The following is a 25336-nucleotide window of genomic DNA, read 5'->3' on the forward strand; positions in this document are numbered from 1 at the left end:
TGTTTGAATATCTTATGAGTCCAAGAGGTAAGGATTTTGAGCTAAAGAATGGATTTTGCTCCTGACCCTTCCAAAGGGTCCAGAGCGAAATTCTCAATTTCACCTAATTTGCTCATGATGAAGGTCAAGAGATGGATTCCCAGGCCTTGGTGGAGAGAAGACTAGTGTATTCTTGCCTTGGAAGACATTTCGGAGTGGAGGAGTGATAGAACTTGAGCCTAAACTAGATTTTCGCTCCTGACCCTTCCAAAGGGTCCAGGGCGAAATCCTTTGAAACTCCTATTTTTCACCCTATTTGAGCTAGGCAAAGGGCTAGTTGTGAGATTATGATGAGAAGAAGTTTGAAGGCTAGGCCTAAGATTATGAAATGATGAAATGAGGTCTAAATTGGCCAGGAATGTAAATTTCGCTCTTGACCCTTCCAAAGGGTCCAGAGCAAAATTCTTATAGGGCCTGTCCTTGTGGGGGAATCTCAAGCAAACTTCATTTTGATAACTCTTGTTGATGTTTTAAGGTAGAAAATGCTATGTTGAATGAATTTATTATGTGTCCTTAATCATCCTTGGTTTATTTTGTAGATGGAAGAAGACCAGGCCAGGGCATGGACGACCACTTCCATTCCATCATCATCAAGGACGTTCCATAGGCACAAGGGGAAGACTCAAGATGCTTTGAGGCATTGGATGACTAGGAGTGTTCAAGGAGTTCAAGTTAGCCTCAAGACCTCATTCCACCACAAGATAACAAAGAAAGGCTTTGCCAACACTTCAAGGCAAGGTGTACTTCCAGAGAAAAACGACTTGACAGTCAAGAAACCTCACCAGACACATGGGAGTCAAAGAAAGGCACACCGTTCATCAAGCACATTAAAGACAGAGGAGGATCACTAAGAGAGCAGGCTCTATTTTAGCTAAAGGTGAGTCAGTGGATGCTCCGGGTTAGGGTCATCTTTGAAAGTCTTCCTTAGGACAAAGTTTTTCTCTTGTTGCTAATTGTGTCTTGTTTGAGTTTGAGGTGGTCAATGAAGCTTGGTGAGTGAATATCATCTTTGAAGATCTGAGTTAGGTCAAATTGGTGAGTGATAAAGTCTGGAATGTCATCCTGATCTTCAAATATCCTGAAATTTGGCTGTCTGGAATGTCCCTCTGATCCTGAAATTTGACTAAGTCTGGAAAATTGAAGAATCCTCCAAAAAATAGATTTTGCATTATAACTCCTGGAGGTCCGAAACCACTCTCAAACATCCTGACAGTATATATGGAATATAACTTAAAGTATATCACTTATACTTAAATGTTATATTCCATATATGAATCCTGACGATGAGACCAAAATGTCAAATTTCGCTCTTGACCCTTCCAAAGGGTCCAAACTCCAAAGCGAATTTCAATTTCGCTCATGACCCTTCCAAAGGGTTCAGAGCGAAATTCTCCATAAGACATTCTACTTTGACCCAAACTTAGAACTAACTCATTCCTAGGCATTATTGAGGGCAAAACACTTGTTTGGATGAAGTAATGTGAGAAATGAACTCAAGATTTGAGCCTAAATGTGAATTTCGCTCATGACCCTTCCAAAGGGTCCAGAGTGAAATTCTCCCTAGACACTATTTTCTCCCTTGTTTGGGCTAACATCCTTGTTCCTTGGACATGGTGGGGGTAGATTGATATGTTCTTGCCTTAGGAAGTGATTGAAAGCATTGAGGAATGAAGATTTTTTACCTAAGACATGGATTTCGCTCCTGACCCTTCCAAAGGGTCCAGAGCGAAATTCATATTTCCTCTATTTTGCTCTTTAACTTGACCAAGTTTGGATTTTCTAAGGCATGGATTGGAAGACTTGAATGCATATTTGCCTTGGAGAGGAGATTTGAGGTGATGAAATGATGGAAATCGACCTAGAAGGAGAATTTCGCTCTTGACCCTTCCAAAGGGTCCAAAGCAAAATTCATTATAAACCTCATTTGCTCCCTTGCTTAGGCTACAAACCTTGTTCCTTGGGTGGAGAGTGATGTATTTTTGCCTTCCAGAGAAGATTGGAGTTGAAGAGATGAAGAGTCAAGCCTAGAGTAGGAATTTCGCTCCTGACCCTTCCAAAGGGTCCAGAGCGAAATTCCACAAAACCACTCTTTTCTCCCAGTTTTGTGCCAAGTCAAGTGTGGGTCAGGGTGAGATAGGATTGGATATGTCCTTAGGAATGACTTTGAGTTGCTAGTGATCAATAAATTTGAAGGAATTGAGCAAAAACTAGGATTTTGCTCCTAACCCTTCCAAAGGGTCCAGAGCGAAATTCCAAGAAGACACCCATTTGTTCCTTGTTTGGACCAAGATCTTAGTCCCTTGGGCGTGTTTGGAAGTAAATCAACATGTTTTTGCCTTAGGAAGTGAATGAGGGCGAAGGGAATGAAGAATCAAGCCTAAATCTTGAATTTCGCTCCTGACTCTTCCAAAGGGTCTAGAGCGAAATTCCTAAAATCCACCTTTTCCTTTCATTTTTGTGTCAAGCTAAGTGTGGATCGAGGTAGATTGAGTTTGGAAGGACCCCTAGGCATGCCTTGGAATGGATTGTGGCCACCAATGGCCAAGATTTTGAACTAGGACAAGGATTTCGCTCTTGACCCTTCCAAAGGGTCCAATGCGAAATCCTAAATAGGTCCTGTCCTTGGCCATGATTTTTAGCGAAATTCTCCTTTTTAGCCATTTTGAGGGTCAAGCAAGTGTTGCATGTATGGAAGAGGGATCCAAAGATGAGAGTCCAAGTATAGATAGTGAAAAGGATAGACCTTGGTGAAGGAAAACAAGCAAGTCAAGAATTTCGCTCCCGACCCTTCCAAAGGGTCCAGAGCGAAATTCTCAATTTTACCTAATTTGCTCATGATGAAGGTCAAGAGATGGATTCTCAGGCCTTGGTGGAGAGAAGACTGGTGTATGCTTGCCTTGGAAGGCATTTTGGAGTAGAGAAATGATAGAATTTGTCCTAGAATGTGAATTTCGCTCCTGACCCTTCCAAAGGGTCCAGAGCGAAATTTTTAAAACCTCTATTTTGCTCCAATTTCGCATCAAGCCTAGTGTTGATTGAGATTAAAGGCATCCTTAGACATGCATTTGAGCAAGTTGTGGTCACAAAATGTGAAGATTTTGTCCTAAAATGCAAATTTCGCTCCTGACCCTTCCAAAGGGTTTAGAGCGAAATTCCTTAAAGGTCCTGTCCTTGGCCAAGGTCCAAAGCGAAATCCTCTCTTTTGGTCTTTTAGGAGGTCAAATCAATGATGTCTTCAGGAGAAAGCAATTCAAAGGTCAAGGGAAATTCAAGGCAAGAGATGATGAAATTTGAGCTAAAATGCAAATTTCGCTCCTGACCCTTCCAAAGGGTCCAGAGCGAAATTCTTATAGGGCCTGTCCCTGGGGAGGATCTTGAGCGAATTTCATTCTAATGCCTTTTTGTTGATGATTTAAGGTAAGAAATGCTATGATTGGGATAAATATATCATCTGTCCTTAATCATCTTTTGGTTTGTTTTGCAGATGGAGGAGGATCAGACCAAGACAAGGACGACCTATTCTAGTCCATCATCATCAAAGACAATCCAAAGGCATAAAGGTGGACTACATGTGTTCTAGGAGTTGCCATCTACCTCCAAAACCTTCACTTCGCTATGCTAAGGGACCACATGATGACGAAGGAAGACTTGACAATAAGGAAGCCTCATCAAGCAAAGGAAGTACATCATTCATCACGTCAGAGACAGAAAAGAATCAACCAGGACGCAAACGTCAGACAAGGTGGCATCCCAGTCACTGCTCCTCCAGTCGGATTGGTCCACCTCAGCATGTCCAGATTCAATGTACTTGACTCATTAGAGGCGACACAAACTTCAGTGTACCTACCCCTGCTTCCTATTGGTCCTCGCTCTGGGAATGTAATTTTCTAATTGGCTAAGAAAGTTTGCTGTAGCAAACCCTAATTAGGGTTTCTATCTTGTAATCCTAGCCATTGGTTCTCAGTCAATCAGAGTCGTCTATCTGTAAAGGGTTCTCTATATAAAGCCCTGGCTCTTCATTTGTAAAGGTTAATAGTTAATAGTTAGCCAATAGTGAATAGTCAGAGAGTAGGAAATAGTTAGAGTAGAGTAGAAAGAGAAGGCAAAGATTATTGCCAAGATATTGTTGCAAAACACTTGTAAACTTCATTGAAGAAATGGTGAATTCTACGTGTCGATTCAACAATTTGCATGGTCTCTATACTTCTCAAATTTGATTTCATGTTATTAGATGAGTGGAAGAAATTTGTATATCCATACTACTAGCGGGTTGTTGATTGCAAACTTGCCTTGTGTAGTCAACTAGAATCATTCAGCTTAAGCTTAACTTCAATTATCGCTTCTTCATTGATATGCATCAACCTGACGGTGTTTATGCTTGTAGCGGAGATCTGAACATCATAAAGCCATCCCTAGAAAATCGCACTAATCTTGTGGAGATGATCCTAGGATGTCAAAGCAAGACTTAGAATTTCATCAAAGGTCATTCATTGCTCTTACGTTCTTAGTGTTAGAAATAGATCCCATTCCAACCCTTATCCTTTTTCCTTTTTTCAAAATCAAGGGCCAGTGAAATTCCATGTTCCAATAATATCCAAAGCAAATTAGACGTTCAGGTCATCGAAAGTAAGTCCCCTTGTGATTCTAGCAGAATCACATCATACCGCAAGAGCTTATCCACAGGTAGAGAACCTACATATCAAAACCTTGGAGTTACTCCGACTGATCCTTCGGCGAGATCTTCAGCAGTCGGGAAACTTTGTTCAAGAGAGGATAAGGTACCTTTAGGTATTTTATTCTATGTTTGGTCGTGTACAAAAGACACATCAACAATAAGCAAACAAGGATTTCTTTCAAGAATAAACAGTATACATTTGATGGACTACTAGATCTTGTGCCTACTGACCTGTGTGGACCTACAAATGTTAGAAGTGTGTAGGGTGATAGATACTTTATGGTGCTAATTGATGATTATTCCAGGATGATGTGCGTTGTCCTTTTGAAGGAAAAATCAGAAGCATTTGAGAAATTCAAGATATTCAAATTTAAATTGAAACTGAGTTTGGATTGAAGCTGAAATGTCTGAGATTTGATAGAGGTAGAGAATTCTGTTTCGGTGAGTTCAATTCGTTTTGTGAGATGCATGGAATCAGAAGACAACTATCTGCTCCTAGAACCCCATAGTAGAATGGAGTTGTTGAGAGAAAGAATCGTACTGTTTTGGATGCTGCAAGAACTATGTTGATTGAAGGAAATGTTCTGAAGGTCTACTGGAGAGAAGCCATTAGCATTGCAGTCTATACATTTAACAAAGTTCATATCAAAGGTGATACCGGTAAGATCCCTTATCAACTTTGGTTTGGTCATGTTCCTACTGTGAAATACTTCTTAGTTTTTGGTAGCAAATGTTATGTCAAGAGAGATGAGGATATTGGAAAGTTTGATGCTAGAAGTGATGAAGGTATCTTTTTGGGAAACTCTACAAAGAGTAAAGCCTACCGGTGCTATAACAAGAGACCGAGAAAGATGGTTGACAGTGCAAATGTTAAGGTGGATGAGAACCTTGGGAAAGAGATTAGAGCTTATGATGATGGTCAACATGCTGTCTTAGCTCCTTTTTAGCCTGAAGATCCTAAGCAGAATGATCCAGTAGAGACTGTTAATCCAGATGTTGTTGTTGCTGGTGAAGATGTTCAGGAACCTGAGGATCAGAACAAACGAAAGACTCTGAGGTATGTTAAATTGAATCATTTTGAGAATCAGATTAGTGGTGAGAAGAATAAAGGCGTGATGACTAGAAGAAGGTTAGCTACAGAAGAGGTATGTTTGATTTTTAAAGTTGAACCTAAAGATGTTGCTGAAGCCTGTAAAGATGATAAATGGATAAGAGCCATGGAAGAAGAGTTAGATCAGATTGAAAAGAACAACACTTGGGAACTTGTGCCTAGACCTAAGGATAAAAATGTCATTGGTACTAAGTGGGTTTTAAGGAACAAATTGAATGAAGTCGATGAAGTAGTCAGATTTAAAGCTAGACTGGTCTACAAAGGATATTCACAGCAAGAAGGAATTGATTATGAAGAAACTTTTGCTTCGGTTGCCAGAATTGAAGTTGTTAGACTGTTACTTGCTTATGCTACTTATAAAGATTTCAAGGTATATCAGATGGATGTCAAATCTGCATTTTTGAATGGCGATCTAGAGGAAGAGGTTTAAATTGAGCAACCTGATGGATTTTCACTGTCGGATGATGTAGACATGGTATGTAAGCCGAAGAACGCACTTTATGGATTGAAACAAGCTCCTAGAATCTGGTATGCTAGATTAGACAAATACTTGTTGAAATTGGGATTTACTAAAGGTGTTGCTGACAGTAATCTGTACTTTCAGATTGAAATTGATAACATTCTTATTGTTGAAGTCTTTGTTGATGACATTATCTTTGGTAGTGATGATAATATGAGTATGAAGTTTGCCGGTGATATGCATAAATAATTTGAGATGTATATGATTGGTGAGATGAAGTTTATCTTAGGTTTGCAAATTGCACAAATAGGAAAAGGTATCTTTATATCTCAAACTAAATATGTGAAGGAACTGTTGAAGAAGTTTGGATTAGATGACTCCAAACCAGTTGGAACTCCTATGGTGACTGGTTGTAAATTGTCCAAAAATGATGAATCTCCGAAAGCTAATCTGAGTTTGTATAGATCTATGGTTGGTGAACTGCTATATCTTACTCAGACTAGGCTTGACATTATGCATGCTATGTGTATGGCTGCTAGATATCAAGCTGATTCGAAGGAGAGTCATGTCACAACTGTTAAGAGGATATTCAGATATCTAAAGGGAGCTGTGGATTATGGTTTATTGTATCCGAAGAATGATGATTTCATGTTGTGTGCCTATATTGATGCAGATTGGGCTGGTGATGTTGATGACCGGAAGAGTACTACTGGTGGAGAATTCTTTTTAGGTAAAAAGTTGGTTTCATGGGCTAGCAAGAAACAAGATTCAGTATCTTTATCTACTACTGAAGCTGAGTACATTGTTGCTGCTAGTAATTGCACTCGGATCGTTTGGATGAGCAAATGTTGAAAGATGTCAAAGTTATTCATGATGAGCCTACTGTTATATACTGTGATAATTCCAGTGCTATAAACATGTCAAAGAATCTGGTGCAACATTCAAAGACTAAGCATATATCAATCAAATATAATTACTTAAGAGAGCAAGTCAGTAGAGAAAGTGAAGCTGGAATATGTATCTACAAAGGAACAAATTGCTGATATTTTCACTAAGCCTTTGCCCGTAGATACATTTGTCTACTTGAGAGACAAGTTAGGGGTATCCACCCCTCTTGATGAGAACTAGATGCATTGAGTTGCATCGATCCGGTGGATTTCAAAGCCTTATTCTTTTATCTAGATTGGTGTCTTGGTGTTGCTCCTTTGTTGGAGTAGTCTGTTGATTTTGTTGTGTATCCTAGGGGGAGAGAGATTCATGTTTCTGTTTTAGGAGAGAGTTTGGTTTTCTGTTTTGAAGATCTTTGGCATTGCTGTCAAAGGGGGAGAGAGATCATGTGAAAAACTGCATTATCTATCTTGATCTTAGGGGGAGTTTGCTGGTGATATCTTCTTTCTTTGCATTGACTGTTTTTCACATTCATATGTTGCCATCAATGCCAAAGGGGGAGATTGTTGGAGTTGTTGGATATGGTTGTTCATTGATGCTGCTAGGATATGTTGTTGTCATTGATGTCAACATATTTTTGTGATTTATTCCGGTGAGTTTGGGGAGATCTTCTGATCCGGTTTTGAAGTTTGGTTTTACTGATCACTGTTTTGCAAAATCCGGTATTTCCTCCATTATATTCCGATGTGATCAGATCTTGTGCTGAGGTTTTGGGATATTTTTTGGAATGATCTTGTGTATCTTCATTTCAGATCGTTCGTGATTTGGTGCCCTGCAAGTTATCTTTCTTCATGGCAGTTGCTGATTGGTTGTGTTTTTGGCTTTTTGATGTTGATCGATGAAGATTTGATAAGTGGTGTTGGTGCAGTTGTTGGTGATGATTCTAATGTTCTTGCTGGTGTTTCCTAGTCGTGTCCTATTTGTTTTAGCGATCCACATTGATCGTTGTGCGATTTTTTGATGGTTTTCATCAACCAGTGATGATTTTCGTGTTATGCGGTATTTTTGGTGGTATAGTGTGTTGCAGTTGATCTTGGCGTGATTTCTGGTGGATGTGATCGTTTGGGAATTTGAATTAGGTCCATGCTATGTAATTTAAATCATTATATTGGTCCGGTGATTGATCTTTGTATCATGTAATGTAATTTTGTGAGTTGAGGGTTTAGCCGACCTTGTTATCAAGGTTGATGAATTGCATATATAGGTGAATTATTCACTTAGTTTTGTTGTTGGTATTGTGTCTGCATTATCAGAGAGAGATGAATGTGCGAACAAGAAATTTATCATTCAGCGAAGTGTTGAGGTGAGATTGGTGTTGTAGAGCAGACAATTGTGCTTAACCGGAATTGTCATCAAGCATTTGTAGTTGCTATCATTGTAGTTCATTTCTCCGGATTGTAGTCTGAATCATATTTTAAGTCAATGAGACTTCCCTGAGGGTTGTAGCCTTCCGGGCAAATATCTTTTGAGTAGTGAGCTCTAGGCAGTGTGCCTGAATTCATGTGCGTTCCCCATTGTAATATTTTCACATACTACTGCAGAGTATCATCTTACTGTGGATAGGTTCCCACCGTGGTTTTTCCCTTAACCAGGTTTTCCACGTCAAAAGTCTTGGTGTTGTGTAGTTAATTTTCTTATCTATTTAATTGATGCAGTTTATCAGATTATGTTTTGGAGTTTAATTTTCTATATCCGGTGAAGACTGAGTCACCCCCCTCCCCCTCCTCTCAGTCTTCCTTCTTGATTGCTCCTAACAGGGGGTTTGATTGGTTTGTTCCATGAAAGTTCTCATCTCGTTGGCAATTTGTTCACTCATGGTGGATGTAACCCTTCTTGTTCGGTAAGCTTGCATTTACTACTTTTTGTTCCTCGGGCTGGCAAGAGTAGAGCTCTGATACCAATTGTAATGTCTCCAACTAGGAGGTTGCCAATTTGCAGATTAACATACATCACTATGCATTTAAATCATATTAAATTAAGAAAAAAGAAATGTTCCATAATACATTTGATAGTTAACCTACAAAATCTCTGATTCCTTACTTCTCTCCTAACATCAACTTGAAGGAGGATGGGGAATTACTTGTCATAGGGCTCTTGGAAACCATCTACAAGCAGGCTCCCTCAAGGCATTGGGAATGCATGTTCATACCCATCTCGGGACTCTCCCTCAAGGCATTGGAAATACATGTCCTCAACCATCTTGGAACTACCTTGTGAGGATTTACTCTGCCTCTCTCTACACAACACCAAACTCTCCTCTTAAGGGGCTATAGCGAGTGATTAAGGAATAGGCTATGAATATATTAACTTCAATGGATATTTTATTTCTTCCTGATCTCATTCTTGTGATCAGTATCAAATATCTTTTTTCCGTCTCCTTCCCAAATTGCTTCCCTGAATGATAGAACCTGCCTTCTTATATGGTATGTTTGGAGTGATAAGTCTCTTGGTAGAAGACATGTCTCATGCCCCTACATACTTGTCTTACTTTATAATAACTATGAATCGCACCTAGGGCATCTTGGTCCAAGACCATGGCACCTGGGGCATCCTGGTCCTCCTTTAACATGACCCAATTCAAATATGTTGGTGCACTTCCCCACCACAGTGATTTCGATTCTCGATGTCTCAACTTGATCGTTGGAGATCGGCCTAATCGGTAAATTACTTTGGGAACCCTATATAAGAGCATTCTTCCTATTCATTTTGGGATCCATTCCATATCGCAAGCATTCATTATCTTTCGACATCAAGCATCAAGTATTCGAGGCAACATTTCATCCTACCATATCCTTCAAGCATTTCAACATCATGGAGTAGCAAGTCTACATCAACATCATGGAGTAGCAAGTCTACATCAATCTTCATGCAAGCATGTGTGTGTGATTAGGTCATTCATGTTCATGTTATGTCAAGTCATGTTATTGCATCAACACTTCAATCACATCTAAAGAGCATTGCAACATCATCCATTATCAATTGCAACAGAATCTGAGGTATACCATTCAACATTTACTTTAGTATTTCAAGTTCAATTTCAATTCAATTCAAGGGTTATTCCAAACCTGGGGTTTGACCTAGGCAAACCCCTATCAACAATACTTTTTCCCTTCTTTTTGTGTGTAGGCAACAAATCTAGGAGCCATAGATGAAGATTCTGGCAGAGGAGATGATGACGATCAGTTTTGACTTTTGCAAAGGCGAAAATTAAAGGACTAGGTTGCCCAATGCCACACGGTCCCGAGAATTTCCGACAACTTTTGGAAACAAATTCTAAGCAACATCTTGATTTCGAAAGATTCTTGTCTGTTCGCATCTGACATCAGGGAATAGGACGCCCAAAACCACATGGTCTTGCACTTTCAGGCTGAATAAGTTGTCAGAGGTGCTTCTTTGAAATGTCCCCGCAATTTTTTTCAATTAATTTTCAGTTACAACACAACAAGAACTTGTTAAGGTTAGGAAATGAAAATATAATAATGCTGAAATTGTAACCCTTCCCATTTTCTGATCACCAAGTGCCCAATATGGGAAGGTGAGAGCATACGGTGTTGAGGGGATCGTTAGCTTCAAACAACTGGAAATATTAAAATGCTTGGGTGGCAAGCCAGCCACTTCCGCTTATCCAACGGGTGATATGAATGTTGAAAAACACTTGGCATTAAACCAGCCAAGAAGAAGCCAAGAAATTGAAACAAACAATCACTCAACCGCTTATTCAACAGGAGGACTGGAAATGAAATAAACAATCTCCTCTACCGCTAATGCAGCGGGAGGATAGTATTACAAATTGCAAATATTTGGCGGCAAGCCAGCCTCTTCCACTTTTTCAGTGGGTTAGATGGACAATCTAGAAAATAGCTGTCAGTACTACTAACCAACTTTACAATGGAGGAGTATGAATCATAGAATAGAAAAGATATTGTCCACTGCTGATAAGTACTTCCATGCTCACCACACTCTGCAAACTCAAACACACAAAGCTAACTCCCAAACCAACCCAAAACTTTCACACCAAGAACACACTCCAAACTAACAATTTTTCAGATTTTGATATGCAACCTGTTGTCATTTTATGACACCCTTGGTTCATTAGTGAGAACCGATCAGATATATGTTCTAAGGACCAGTGTTGCCCCAGTTGATCTAAGAGAAAACAATGGAATCATGAAGTGTGAAGTGTTGTCTTGTCAGAAGGAAGAACCCTGAAGTTCCTAAGTCTTCCCTTGACCTCGTAACTCTGGTACCCCGAAGTTCCCAAGTTCCAAAGTCCTCTTCCCTGGAACTCCGGAACCTCGAAGTTCCTAAGTCTTCCCTTCCTTGACCCCGGAACTTCGTAACCCTGAAGTTCCCAAGTTCCTAAGTCCTCTTCCCTGGAACTCCGGAACCCAGAAGTTCCTAAGTCTTCCCTTCCTTGACCCTGGAACTCTGGAACCCCAAAGTTCCCAAGTTTTAAGTCCTCTTCCTCGGAACTCCAGAAACCCGAAGTTCCTAAGTCCTCCCTTCCTCTTCCTCGGAACTCCGAAACCCCGAGGTTCCCAACTTCTGACGGCTTGCAACACTTCCAGATGGCGTGATCAACACTCAAAGCTCTTAATGCTCCACCAACTCTTGCGACTTGTACACTTTCTTTCATGGAGCTACAGGGGCGCATTCAATGATTTTTGCAGGATTTCTGTTAGGTGGAGTACAAGCCCATGCTTATTTGTGGTTACTTACATCATGCCTGCATGCTCTGACTTTGGAATGTCAGACAATCCACCTTTTGGAAGTCCCTTTCTTCTTGGGATTGCGTTGTCAGGGTATGGCTTGGTTGCTTGCATGTACACAATGTCAGGTGCATGCACTTCCCTGCATTCCCTGACTAACATTTACCTGCACACACAAGGGTCAAGGCTTCTCTTCCTTGACCAATGGTCTCTTTTCTGCGACCAGTTTTCTATTTAAAGGTTGTTAAGCCTCATTGTAAAGGGTTCTCTCCCTACTGGCTTGAGCTTTTCTATGCTCTTTCACTTCTATTGAAGACTTGTGTTTATCTTGCATTTTTGCAACTGTAAGTTTGGCCATTGGCCTTATAATGAATTGAAATCATCATTCTTGCCTTACTTCAACTTATGCATGTTGTGTATGTGTTCTTACCTTCATTGTAAGTGTATGTTTGTGGCTTTCTTTCACATATATGCTGTGTTAACCTGTTTCTGGGTGTGACCTATGGGAAGCCTTCTCTCCTCTTGACATTCAACAAGTTCTAACCTCCATACATGCGGTGAGGTCATTCATGCAACTGAAGTTTGTGCATCTCTTGGGTATTTCAGTTGATTCTTTGTGCCATTTTGGGTGGGGAGTGAAACATCTCTTATCTTGGTGCATCACCTCCTTTCATTTTAAGCATTTCTCTCTTCCCTTTTCCTCTCCAAGCTATTAGGATAGGTTTAGAAGTAAAACTTGGTGTTGAGTTGGTTCAACACCTGCACTTGGATTGAGAAGGAAGCCGGCCTTCTCCGGAGATTCAACCCCTTGCGCAAGGTCCCACACTTCGGGGTTATTTCCATGTTTCACAAGGTTGTTGAGTTGATAGCCCAGCAAGGGTGCAAACTTTTGTGACAACACAACCCACACGCTGAAAACACACAGACCAACAACCTAAAAACTCACAAAAATGCTCGTAACTCTATCCACACTCAACAGAATGACCCCCAAACGGATGCATCTAAGAGATACAAGATAGGCGATGAGATTAGAACCAACAAACTACACCCAAAAACTCCAAATGAATTTGTGCACACATTTCCATGCAGCCCAACATAGTATGGCTAGGAAAGAAGTAGAATTTGCATTTCAAAAATAAATACTCAACATTAAGCTCTACAAACTTACAAATTTGATCGCTTGTGGCATAGGAAGAGAACGAGCCACTACCTAGAATGACTTGACACACGAACTGAGATTTATGAACTAAAACATGCTACAGCCACACCAAAACCAGCAAATTGAAAATCCACACACAACACTCTAGAATTAGAAAACTAATACATAAATCTGCAACATTATCTTCAATCCACTCCTCTGAATGGAGAGCAGTCTCTGGCTGGGCTAGTTGCTGTATTGCAAGCAAGAAATCAAGCTATGGCTAGGAGGTAAGCGTTCCCCAAAATTTTTCACTCTGCATCTCGACAGCATTTTGTTATAAAATTGTTCTTGGATAGTCCCAAATGAAGGCCAAGGCACATATTTATAACTTCCTCCTCAAGTCGAACTTCTTTTCCCTCCAATATGGGATTAAACAACCACATTCCAATTTCCTTAATTTGCATTTCATTTCATTTCTCCAAAATCGCCCATTACTTGGTGGCAAATACACTTTATAAAAAATACATTGATAAAGTGTATTATGGCGTTTAAAGAATAAAGTGAATTATATCATAAAATTGTCTTATTTTTCCTCCTAAGGTGTCCATCTTGCCTTAACAATAATTCACTTATAAAACATTTTCCTCAACCAAAAATTGCCTACATATAATTAAGGGAATGGCTTAGATATCAATATAACTTAAGCTATCATTTTTAAATAAATCATCCGACCTTTGCCTTAAGTTATAATTTAATTTAAAACACCATTTTTTCATCAAATACTGAACCTGCCAAAACAAGCTCCAAGGATATGGGGAAACAAGCCGAGAGAATTGCCGTGCCAGAAATAGTCACTGAACTGAGCTGAAAAACCCTTGCCAAGAATAGCACCAAAAATGCTGGAAGACCAACTGCTCAAACTGACATGCCGAAAATAGCCATCTAAATAGGCCTGTTGACATCCTGCTAAAAATAGAACTACTAAAAATAGTACTTACTAAAAATAGCATATTGCTAAAAATAGTAAGTGTTTCCAAAGTGATTTTAACCACATTCTGAGTAGCTGTCGCACTTACTAAAAATAGTAAGTCCGGAAAAAGTCACCCGATGTAGATGCATGTCGAACTATCCTGAAGCTCTCTAAAAACCTAGAAGGAATCCAGGATCCAAACTGTCAAACTCCCACATACATCCCTGGAAATACCAAAGAATCCTCCTAGAAAATAGGAAACCCTAATTTCTGCTTTTGACTAGCCTACGAGCCTTCAAAATAGGCTAACGGACAATTGAACTAATCACTGTGGAGAAGGGGACATTACATTCTTTGTTTCTTCTGTTTAGACTTAGCTTTGTGTCTCCATTCCGTATCTGTAACTTGTTGTTCCTATTGTTTTATGTCAACTCTCTATCATTCATTCTAGATCAAGCATTCAAATACACTCAAATCAATTTCAACTAAACAAAGGAAAAAGAACTTGATCTGTATTCAACCCTTTTGCATTGGATCGATTGAGTTCTTCCTTCCTTTAATGTTTTGTTTGGAAAGCTAGGTCATTTCCTAGTTTGCAAGGCTTAACTTGTGAAACCCTAATTTTCCATTCAATACACTATTGTGCAAAAGTGGGGATTTTGATAATTCTTTATGATTTGAGTCAATTTTTAGATGTTCTTTGATGATAGCATTTTTGTGCAAAAGTGGGGATTTTGATAATTCTTTATGATTTGAGTCAATTTTTAGATGTTCTTTGATGATAGCTTTCAATAATGAATTCTAATGATCATTAATGTCCAAGTGTTTGTCTAAGCAAACAACTCTAGGTTCTCAGATTGAGGTATTTGGCACATAAACCAATGGATAGCAGTTATAAATTTGAAAAGGTCGGCTTGAGGAAGTAAAAATGGAGATTTTGAATTATGGGGACAAGGCTGTGGTTAGTCCTATCTAGGGGACACAAGTGCATCTGCATTCTAGTCTAGGAAGGGGAAGCCCTAGATGGGAGAAACCAGTCTCCTTTTAAGGTGAAGGATATCATTTGGGTTGATAGTTTCTAGGACAAGGTACAACTTGTGTGCAAAACAAGACAAACTGAGCATCAAGATCATGTATGTACAACAAGGCCAAAGTGAGTGTAAAACAAGAGGGTAAACGGTAGGCTATGCATTTAAATTTTTTCTCTTACATAATATTAAATATATGAATGCTTTCCATTTTAAGGGTTTCTTTGGACTTTCCCTTCATTTTCTACCATAGTTTTGTAATTTTCACATCTCATTGACTTGTTTTGGTTATGTATAGGCATCAATATAGTTATTTTTCAATTAGTGTTACTCTTTCTTCCTTGGGAGAAGGGAAGGGAGAATAAAACCTGTCTAGTTTGATCTATTCATCAAGTACATACCTTCTTGTTGACCTGGCTCTGAAGACTATTGGGTGCCTTTGTTTTGGTTATGCATAGACATCAATATGGTTAGTTTTTTTCTAGTCAATTTCTAAAACCCATTAAGCATCTAAACGTCATCTTGCTCAATGTATTGATCTTTTTTCTAGTCAATTTCTAAAACCCATTAAGCATCTAAACGTCATCTTGCTCAATGTATTGATCTAAACTCTTTCCTGTTGTTTGAATTCTGAAGCCTGTTAAGTGCCTAAAGGCTGTTGATTGGAGCCCACTGGGATTGGAGTGAACAGTGCAAATCCCTCTGGTATAAGGCTGTCTCTCTCAATCCATCAAACAAGTGCTCTCCCTTTTTATCATTATTTTCTTTTTGTATGCAGAAATATGCAGTTGGAATACGTAGATCTTTACCTTATCCACTGGCCAGTACACCTGAGAAAGGGAGCCTTACTTCCAGTCCCTAGGGAAGAAGACTATCTACCCTTAGATATGAAGTCTACATGGCAAGGAATGGAGCAGTGTATTGAGCTGAGTCTCACTAAAGCTATTGGCGTAAGCAACGTCTCCAGTAAGAAGATTGAATGCCTGTTAAGCTATGCCAAGATATTCCCTGCTGTCAATCAGGTATTAAATTTTTTAAAGATGTTGGGGTTCAGCTATTTATTTTGGTATTTTGTTTGTGAATAAGGGAACTGATATCAAAACTATTGGAACAGGTAGAGATGCATCCAATGTGGCAGCAGAGAAAACTTAGAGACTACTGCAGTACGTTGAACATTCATGTCAGTGCATGGTCTCCTCTTGGAGGATCACCCACTTCTCAGTGTGCGGTTAGTGTCATGGATCACCCTGTTATCAAAGAGATTGCAGAAAAGCATGGAAAATCTACAGCCCAGGTACTGATTTCAAGCTATATATGTCTTTGTCTATGAGGAATGTTTGGGCTTGGATCAGAGGGGAGCCAATGTTTGATTATGTTAAGGAATTATAGCTGAAAAACTGCTTTCCAAAATATTATAATGGCTAGGCTATGCACCACTATAATGGTAGATTAATTGTACAAATTCACTTAGTAATATTAAGTAAGCATATTTAATAAGTATTTTATGCATTTGGATCTCGTACTGGAATCTATTGGGCAGTACTGTTAAAGTAGATCCACTCAAGCTCCTTGACGAAATATATTTCTCAAGCTTTTTGTTTTGCTATCTTTCATACATTTCAAGGTGGTTATATATGTTCATTTAGCTTCCATTTTGTATTTTAAGTTCAAGACTATTTTCAGGAAGCTTTGAAAACCACGGTGGAAAACCAATCTAAAGAGACACTAGGCAATGTGAAAACTGTTGGTCTGGACAAAAAATTTCATATTCAGATTTTCCACTCATCAAAACGATTCTATTTTGGGTTAAGGCATGCTATTGGATTTCATTAGTGATCCCAAATTGAATCTACCTGGGAGCATCAAGTGGTCTTAACACTTTCCGAAATAATTGGGATTGTTAATATTTGAAAGGTGTTTATGTTAAATTGTTGTTTTTACCAGTGGTTAACAAGAGTCCTTGTGATTCTGTAGTCACTCTTGTAAGCTTTTTGTTGTGTGAGTTCTTTGATTGTTTAGATTATTTTGCAGGTTATATTGAGATGGGAATTAGAACAGGGAGTAAGTGTGCTGCCCAAGAGCTACAACAAAGAAAGAATAAATCAGAATTTTCAGGTGTTTGATTGGTCTCTGACTGCAGATGACCATGCAAAAATTGGCACCCTTGAGCAGAGGAAAGGCAACAGGGGAGAGGATTTTGTCAACTCTACCACGAGCCCCTATAAATCTGCTGAAGAGTTATGGGATGGCGAGATTTAATAAGCTAATTAAGTAGTGATTTTTCTTTGCTCACAGCATGAAACAGCAGAGGATATGTTGTTTAACCTCATGAGAAGAAGATATTAACTATTCTATATGAACATATGGTGGATATAAATCTGTTCTTTGTGCTATTGACAGACACCTCATGGTTGGAACTTAGGTGATTAGTTGTGCTTGTGTGATATGCCATGGTTTTTGCTTGATAGCGAGATTCTGACTGTTACCTTTAATTTCCATTTTATTACCATGATTCATAATAGAAATGTCATTTTAATTATAGAGAGTAATATTGGTTTGAATACCCTATGTTCCAATTTATGTCAAAGATTAGGATATTCTATTAATACAATTTGCAGAGTATAGACCAAAAAACATTGTAGGTTGACTTGAAATGGCATCCAGAAACATGAAAAACATTAAACTAATTACAGGTAATTAGGGAGAGGACCCAGTAATTGAGCACCCTAACTTTGCGCTTCTCAAAATCTTACATGAAAATTTCAAATCACTCCCATTTTTTTACAGCAGCTTTCTTGGTGAGTCCCCTGCTGATATCTAAGGTTTCAGGGCCACATCAACATGCTTTTTGCTGAAGTGTCCAAAAAAGCTCAAAAAAAAAGTGAGACTAATACTTGTACACTAAGTCATGTTTTATTTGTGTGCTGATGTGGCAACACATGATTTGTTGTTTCTTAAATATAAGGAATACATTTCATTCAATTATGGGTAGTCATCATCAACATTAACAACTTTAAAGTCACAACTATTGGTGCAACATTTTAAAAAATATTAGACATTAAATCAACAAGTACTATAACAATTATTGGAATGTGCTCAACTACTGGGTCATCTCCCGTAGAGCCACAAATTACATTAAATTTGAATCGGGTGTCAAGCAGGAACATTAGAAAGTATGTAGACTTTAAAGATCAGCATCGGAGACTTTGGCAACATTGCCAATAAACAAATCAGGGATGGCATTATGGAGAGATCTGATAATTGTGGGAGTACCTACAAATTAAATGATCATTTGTTTTGAGAAAAAGCTGAGAGGACCATAGGCTCTTTTAATAGATCCTTCTATCTTGTAGAAATTATGTGTTTTCACTTTTTATGCATAAATTAGAGCATTCTGAGCACCAGTGCACTCATCAAGAGTGCTGGAAGTACATCCTCCAGTTCTATACAAGGGAGATGCTTTATGCCAATATTTAAAACAAGGGTACTTGAGAGTGGTGTGAATACATTCTTAAGTTTTATAGGAGTGAGATATGGGTGGGCTCTTTGCAAGCTAAACAACTTCATCAATAACCCAATTGTTGCTAAAACTAAATTTTTAAAATATGATTTGCTAAGTAGTTAGCTTCGTTATTGCCTATTGTAAAGCGGAAAATCGAACCCCAGGTGTTCCCCCACTCCACGAAGAGAGAAAGGAGGTCACTAGGGTTGACGGTTTTCAATGAGGAGAGACTTTACATTCAAAAGAGGGGTTGAAACTCACAAGATCCAATCCCACACAATGCAAGATTGAATTCTAAATGAGTTTCAAGGGTTGAGACATCAATGATACCCTCTTTTGTAAAGAATGTAGATAGAAGGATTGAACTAGGAGTGTATGTAAAAGTAAGAAAGATTTGCTTGTAGACGGAGATAGGGACACGGGATGAAGCTACGGACCTAAAATTAGCAGTAAAATGTCGAGACGATGCTGTCCTGCAAGTTTGAGCGAAAGTTGACGGGACGATGGCGTCCGGAGTGCACACGGTCCTCCGAAAAATCCGCGAAACGAAGGGGGATCTGTTCGTCTTTGCACAAGGATTCCAGATCTTCAATTACAGTCGCGTACCTGCAACCTACACACAGAAAAGAGAGGACGATTGGGGGGTTAGGGATTAGGGGTTTGCTTTCAGGTCAAACCCCGGTTTTGGAATTAACCAAGAAATGAGAATGTTGTAAATGTAAATGTTTGTAATGTAATCAAGTACTGATACCTTGTTGTAAGAATGTTTGTATTCTTACATGCGAAGGTGTAATGATGTTGTATGTTGTATGTTGTAGGTGATCTCCTCTTCAATGATTGAATCCTTGTCTTGAATGCAACACCTAGCCTTGAATGGAGGCCTTGAATGCTCAATTGCTTGAAGGAATGCTTGAATGTTGGAATGTTTGAATGTTTGAATGTTTGTCTATCGCTTCCGCCTCTTGCACACATACATTTTCCTCCCTCCTTTCTGGGAGGGGAAATGTAGTTTATATACTTGTCAATTAGGGTTAGGAGACTGATTTTTCCGACCTTAGGCCGACCTAGGAGCATTATTTTCCAAATTGCAAACTTGAAGACCTGATACCCAACAAGAGACCGGGCCCAAAATAGGGCCAGGGACCAGGGCGCCCAGCGCCATGGTCCCACCTCCCGGGACAACAGGGTGCAAGGAGGATCAGGCCAAGGTGCAGAAAGATGCAGTTTTTGATGTTATAAACAGGTTTCGGGGTCTCCATTCAGGTTCAACGTTGCGCCGCCATCGTGAAGACCCAAATGCAGTCGAAATTGCAAGTGTCGCAATTTTACGACGCTACACCTATTAAACATTGAACATGGAAGTCACATTCTTAAAAAAGGTGGAGAATAGAGAATAGTTAAATCAATAGAACAACTTACTAATCACAGATTAATCACAGATGAACAATCAATTGAATTTAAAATCACATAGTATTAAGATAGATTTTAAAACATGTTAGTCACATACTATTTTTTTTTCAATTAGTCACACAAGAAACAACAAAATCACGTCCCCATGTTTCGAAAGAACTTTTCTTTTGATGGAGGTTTGTCCATAAATTCATTTTTGCTATCCGATACGGGGACTCAGTTTTGCTATTTGATACAGGGGCACATGAACCTCTTGGCTTCATCCCTTTTTGATGTCAGAGCCTTGCACTCAACAAGGATTGATCTCTGGTGGACTCATTAAAATTTTTTCAACTTCATCAGCAGACCAAGATTGACAAAAGAACTTACATTTTATAATATAATTTATATAAATATAAAACTATATAGACAATCAAACATTAAACAGACTCAATGACTTAAATAGGGTAGATTATACTTACATGAATACATAATTAAACTATTTAAGATGTTTATATGACCAAATAAAACTATTAACATAAAAATGTGACACTTAGAAAACATGAAGGACAATAATTTATTGAACAATAAAATGAGATATGTAGGTCACCTATCTAGATAACCTCGCGTTAATGCTGGGAATAATGATAATATGTGTGTGCGTGAAAAGCGGGTCGATGAAACTTAAAATGTGAAAATATTGTTCAAAGGGATTTGTCCACACACCCACAGGACTTCTTGGTGCAAGTTATGGAGTCATGAAGAATGACTCAACTTGCCAATGTAGGTTTCATGGTTCTCTATCTCACAAGATCCCTCAAGCCAATGTCTTTGCTCTCGGATCACTAAACAAAGTGACTTAGGGATGCCGAATGCAAGAACGAGGGATGTTTTAGATTGATTTTAACATGAAATGTATCCTATTTATGCATGATTCTATGAATGAGTTAAACTAGATTATAAGATGACAAGATTAGTAGCAATACTATCCTAACATGATATACTAGTTAATGATTTAAGCTAATGACAATAGAAATACTCTAAAATGTTTATTAGATTAATTTCTATTACAAAAAGAGGCTAGATGTATTGATAAAATTGAGCATAAGTGAGATACTAAAAGCTTGGATGATCTTTGAAATGGAGGAATGAGAGCTCTATTTATAGGGAAAATAGGGCAATGGAAGGTCAAGATTGAAGAAGTTAATCAAGGGTCAGGATTGAAAGTTATCAATCCATGTTTACAATTTTCACCAATGAAATGGTGACAATTGTCAATATAAGACTGCTTGAGAGGAGATGTAAGAAGCATTAAATGGTTGAGAAGACCTCATGGTTACCTTAGAAGGTAAAGGTTAAGGTTAGGTTAGGGTTATCCAATGGATAAAGCTTTTACCCAAAGGATAAATTATTGTGCAAAGGTTAAAGGGATAACCATGGTCAAAGCAATGAATGCTTGATGAGACCCCTGGGTTAGATGAGGGTTAAGTTAAGCAAAAAGTCTCTAACCATGCCACTAAGGGTTAGTTAACCATTAACGGTTTGAAGACTTTGGGGACAAATTTGTAAGAGTCTTTCCAAATTTGGGGGTATTCAACAAGCTAACTTGTTGAAGGCATAAATACTTTAATGCTTTTAGAAGACTTTACTCCAAATTTGAGAAGTGACCTCCTCAAATTTAGGGAAAAGGGATAATGGATGGGTTTAGGCTAATTTATTAGGATTAGATAGATTCTAGAAGAAATTAGAAATAGGGTTAGGATGCAAGTGGGAGATGTAGGATTTTGCAAGTGGATGAGGGATAATAGGATTTAATTAAAATAAATTGTTTTATTTTAATTTGGTTGCAAGTTGGGGATTAAATAAATTAGATTTATTTAATTGGTGTAAACTTATTCAATTAAATGTAAATTTAATTAAAAAAGTAGGGAGAAGGGATTTAATTAAATAAAATGATTTATTCAATTAAATGATGTAAAGGGCTTAAGTGAATTTAAATAAATAAATTGAATAATTTATTTAATTACATAGAAGAATGTGAGTGATTTAATTAAATTAGATTTAACTAAATAGAGGAATGAGAATAAAATGAACATTAAATATTCATTTAGGAATATGGTCATTTTTATACGTCTACATTTTGCCCCTCTTTGAAGTGACGTGTGTGCACATGTTGATTCAAAGAAAAATAATGTGTCGTCATGATTTGGTTATGATAAGTGTGATGTTGTGTCGAGATGTTCATGTCGTGCCCTAGATTGGATAAACGATGCCTCAGATTTGATAAATGATGTTGATAATGCCCCCTCGGGAGATGAATCAAAAATTTGAAAATTTGGTTGCATTTTAAATTTTTGTCTATGTTGAATGCGATAAGTTGATTCATCTCTCGATAATGATGTTTGTTAGGGTTAGAAATGAGACCATGAGCAATTTATGTGCTCGTCCACGCAACCCTAATTTTCATTTACCCTATAAAAAGGTAAAAAATGATTTAGTTTGTCTCATTTGTGCTTGTTGACTTTGGAGAAAGTGACACTCGGAGAAAAAGACAAAATGCCGATTTCTTTTGCTTCTCATCGATTCGAGTGCCTTCGGAGGTATCGGAGGCCTGCCACGTATGGACCACCGGTAAGTCATCCTTTTCTACCTCTTTTGGATTTTTGTTTTGTCATTTTTATTCATGTTTGTGAATTTTCACACGCGAATTTAACGGTTTAGCGCGTCGAGGTTAAACCGTAGTGCATACGATAGGTTGCGTAGCACATAGAGTTTAACGAAATAGGGTAGCATCCGGGTAGATTAGGATAGTGCAGCAATAGGTTAGAGTAGCACATAAAGATAGGTTAGCGCATTGGGGGCACAGGGTAGCGCATAGGAAAGACCTAGCGCATAGGGTTGGTCGGGGCTTGCATGGGTAGTATAGGATAACGTATAGGTATGACCTAGCGCGTAAGGTTAGGTTCGCAGCGCAGGGACCAAGTAGGATAGCGCATAGGCTAGAAGTAGCGCAGAGGGTAGTTTAGGTGGTGCGTGGATAGGACAGGGTAGCACATAGGTGCAGGCTAGTGCGTAGACAAGATTGTTTAATGCATGAGCGGAAAAATTTGGGTAAAGTGTGATTTTGGATGAAGAAAAATAGGTAGGTTTTTGCCAGTTTTGTTGGGATGGGTGTGAATTGTCAGTCTGTGTGTCTACTGTTATTGTTTTGATAAGTTTGTCCAATATGAGTTCCAATATAACTTGATTTGATTTGCAATGTTTCAAGTTGATTTTGATATGATGTTGATTTGATATGATGTGGATTTTGATATGGATGTTTGATATGAACTTGATTTGATATGCATTGTTTCAAGTTGATATATATGTTGAACTTGAGTTGTTTTACAAGCTGATATGGTTGTGGAACTTGAGTTGTTTTACAAGTTGATATGGTTGTGGAACTTGAGTTGTGTTACAAGTTGATATGATTTGATATGGAAATGGATTTGATATGATGTGGAACTTGATTGGATTTTCAATGTTTCAAGTTGATATGAATTTGAAATAGATTTGATGAGGAAACTGATATTGGACTTGTTTTGTTTGTGACAAGAGCGTATTGGAGTTGTCTAGTCGCGAGAGCGATTTTCGAGACCGTGGTCATTGATACCACGATTGACACAGGCTGACAGGGATATCATTGAGAGGTGTGGCTTATCCTCTTTGTTAGAGATGCTCTGGTTTATCATTAATCGAGGTTTATTGACAGCGTTGGCCAAGAGGTGGCTTAGCGACACCGACACCTTCCATTTGGCGACAGGTGAGATCATAGTGACACCTGAGGATTGCGACCAGATTCTGCGGATTCCTGTGGTAGGAGCATTGTTACCTTATGAGTAGACAGAGGAGGGCGGGACAAAGGCACTTCACCGGATTCTACAGGATGATACAGTTTGCGGATATGAGATCCTCTGGCAGGAATTCATTGATTTGGATTACACTCCTCTATCATCAGTGCTGGCAAGATTCATAGGTGGTTTCTTATGTCCCGACTGTAAGTCAAAGGGACTGGCTGTAGGATGGGGGTTGGTCCTGGAGGACATGGTGACACAGGGTTGCCGATTTGCATGGAGGTCGACTATGTTGGCCCTCTTATACAGGAATCTACATCAAGTGGTGTACTTGGGGTATAGCAGTCTATCCGCTGGAGTGACACTGCTACAGGTATGGGCGTGAGAGCATATTCCTACAGCCAAGCCACTGGCGGACAAAGATAGGCCTGTTGGGTGCGCTTATACATACGGATATCGAGGGATAGTTGTCTAGCATAAGCTGGGAAAACTAGAGCATTGGAGGAGAGTGTTAGATGATATTGATACGGTCGTCTGGAGACTGTACATGGAGTGCAAGGTATGGGCAGAGGATGGGATGGAGATGCCCTATGTCTATATGTCCCGATTTTTTATAGGGCGGACGCCCTTTGTTATTGAGAGATTTTTGCATAGCCGAGTGTTGCGGCAGTATGGTAGCCAACAGGGAGTTCCACGGGGAGCATGCTTGTATGCTCGACTGAGACAGGATATACCAGAGTGGGGACCCACTATTGATAGCGCGACGATAGTTGAGGAGTTCTTTCACTTAGCCAACCAGATATGGGACTATGCCTATGGGGTAGTAGATGCAGGGATGACAAAGGAGTTTGCCACACTGTTTGCGGCACATGCTGTGGCTAGGATATCAGATCCAATGGAGATGATTCCCGCTTTTTGACGATGATGAGGATGATGAGTAGCCCGAGAGGCTAGGGAGACAGAGAGAGGATGGAGAGGAGTTGGATGTGGGAGGTGGGGATGGTGGAGGGGATGATGGTGGAGATGGTAGAGTAGGTTGCCGAGGTCGACGAGTGGATAGAGGGAGGAGAGGAGATAGGGGTAGAGATCGGGGGAGGAGAGGAGACAGGGGTGGAGATGGTGGGGGTGACAGAGGGATTCGGGTGGAGAGAGCAGTGCGGCGAGCTGCGGTGGATAGAGGCAAAGGAAGTTTGGCTATTGGAGTTGGGGGTGAGGAGAGAGTAGGAGAGGCGATAGCAGTAGTGGGAGGGACTGACGAGTTTAGACGACCGACTCAAAGGAGGAGGTCTGATGTGTTACCCCCACCAGTACCGAGGACAGGGAGAGGGATAGGGGGTACCACTTCACAGGTACCCATCCAGATGCGGATTTAGACGCACCGGGAGGACGCGCATATTAGGTCGTTGCAGTTATCAGTGTAGCACCTGTAGACACAACTATTGGCGCACCAGCGATAGATTGTATAGCTGACCATGGAGCAAGATACAGTTTTGGAGCAGTTAGGTCGATTTGAGGCTCGAGTAGAGGCTTT

The 25336-nt window shown here is 39.3% G+C and overlaps 1 protein-coding gene across 2 annotated transcripts in view; it reads left to right on the forward strand.

The window, feature by feature from the left end:
• LOC131035559 (non-functional NADPH-dependent codeinone reductase 2-like) overlaps positions 1 to 25336 on the forward strand; it is a 124497-nt gene that overhangs the window by 13612 nt on the left and 85549 nt on the right. For both annotated transcript variants that reach the window (XM_059217054.1, XM_059217055.1), the window contains exons 4-5: positions 15860 to 16103; positions 16196 to 16375. In XM_059217054.1, the coding sequence (XP_059073037.1) occupies positions 15860 to 16103; positions 16196 to 16375 (424 nt within the window). The remainder of the gene's footprint in view (positions 1 to 15859; positions 16104 to 16195; positions 16376 to 25336) is intronic.

Source organism: Cryptomeria japonica, chromosome 3 (assembly GCF_030272615.1).
Source record: "Cryptomeria japonica chromosome 3, Sugi_1.0, whole genome shotgun sequence".
NCBI lineage: Eukaryota > Viridiplantae > Streptophyta > Pinopsida > Cupressales > Cupressaceae > Cryptomeria > Cryptomeria japonica.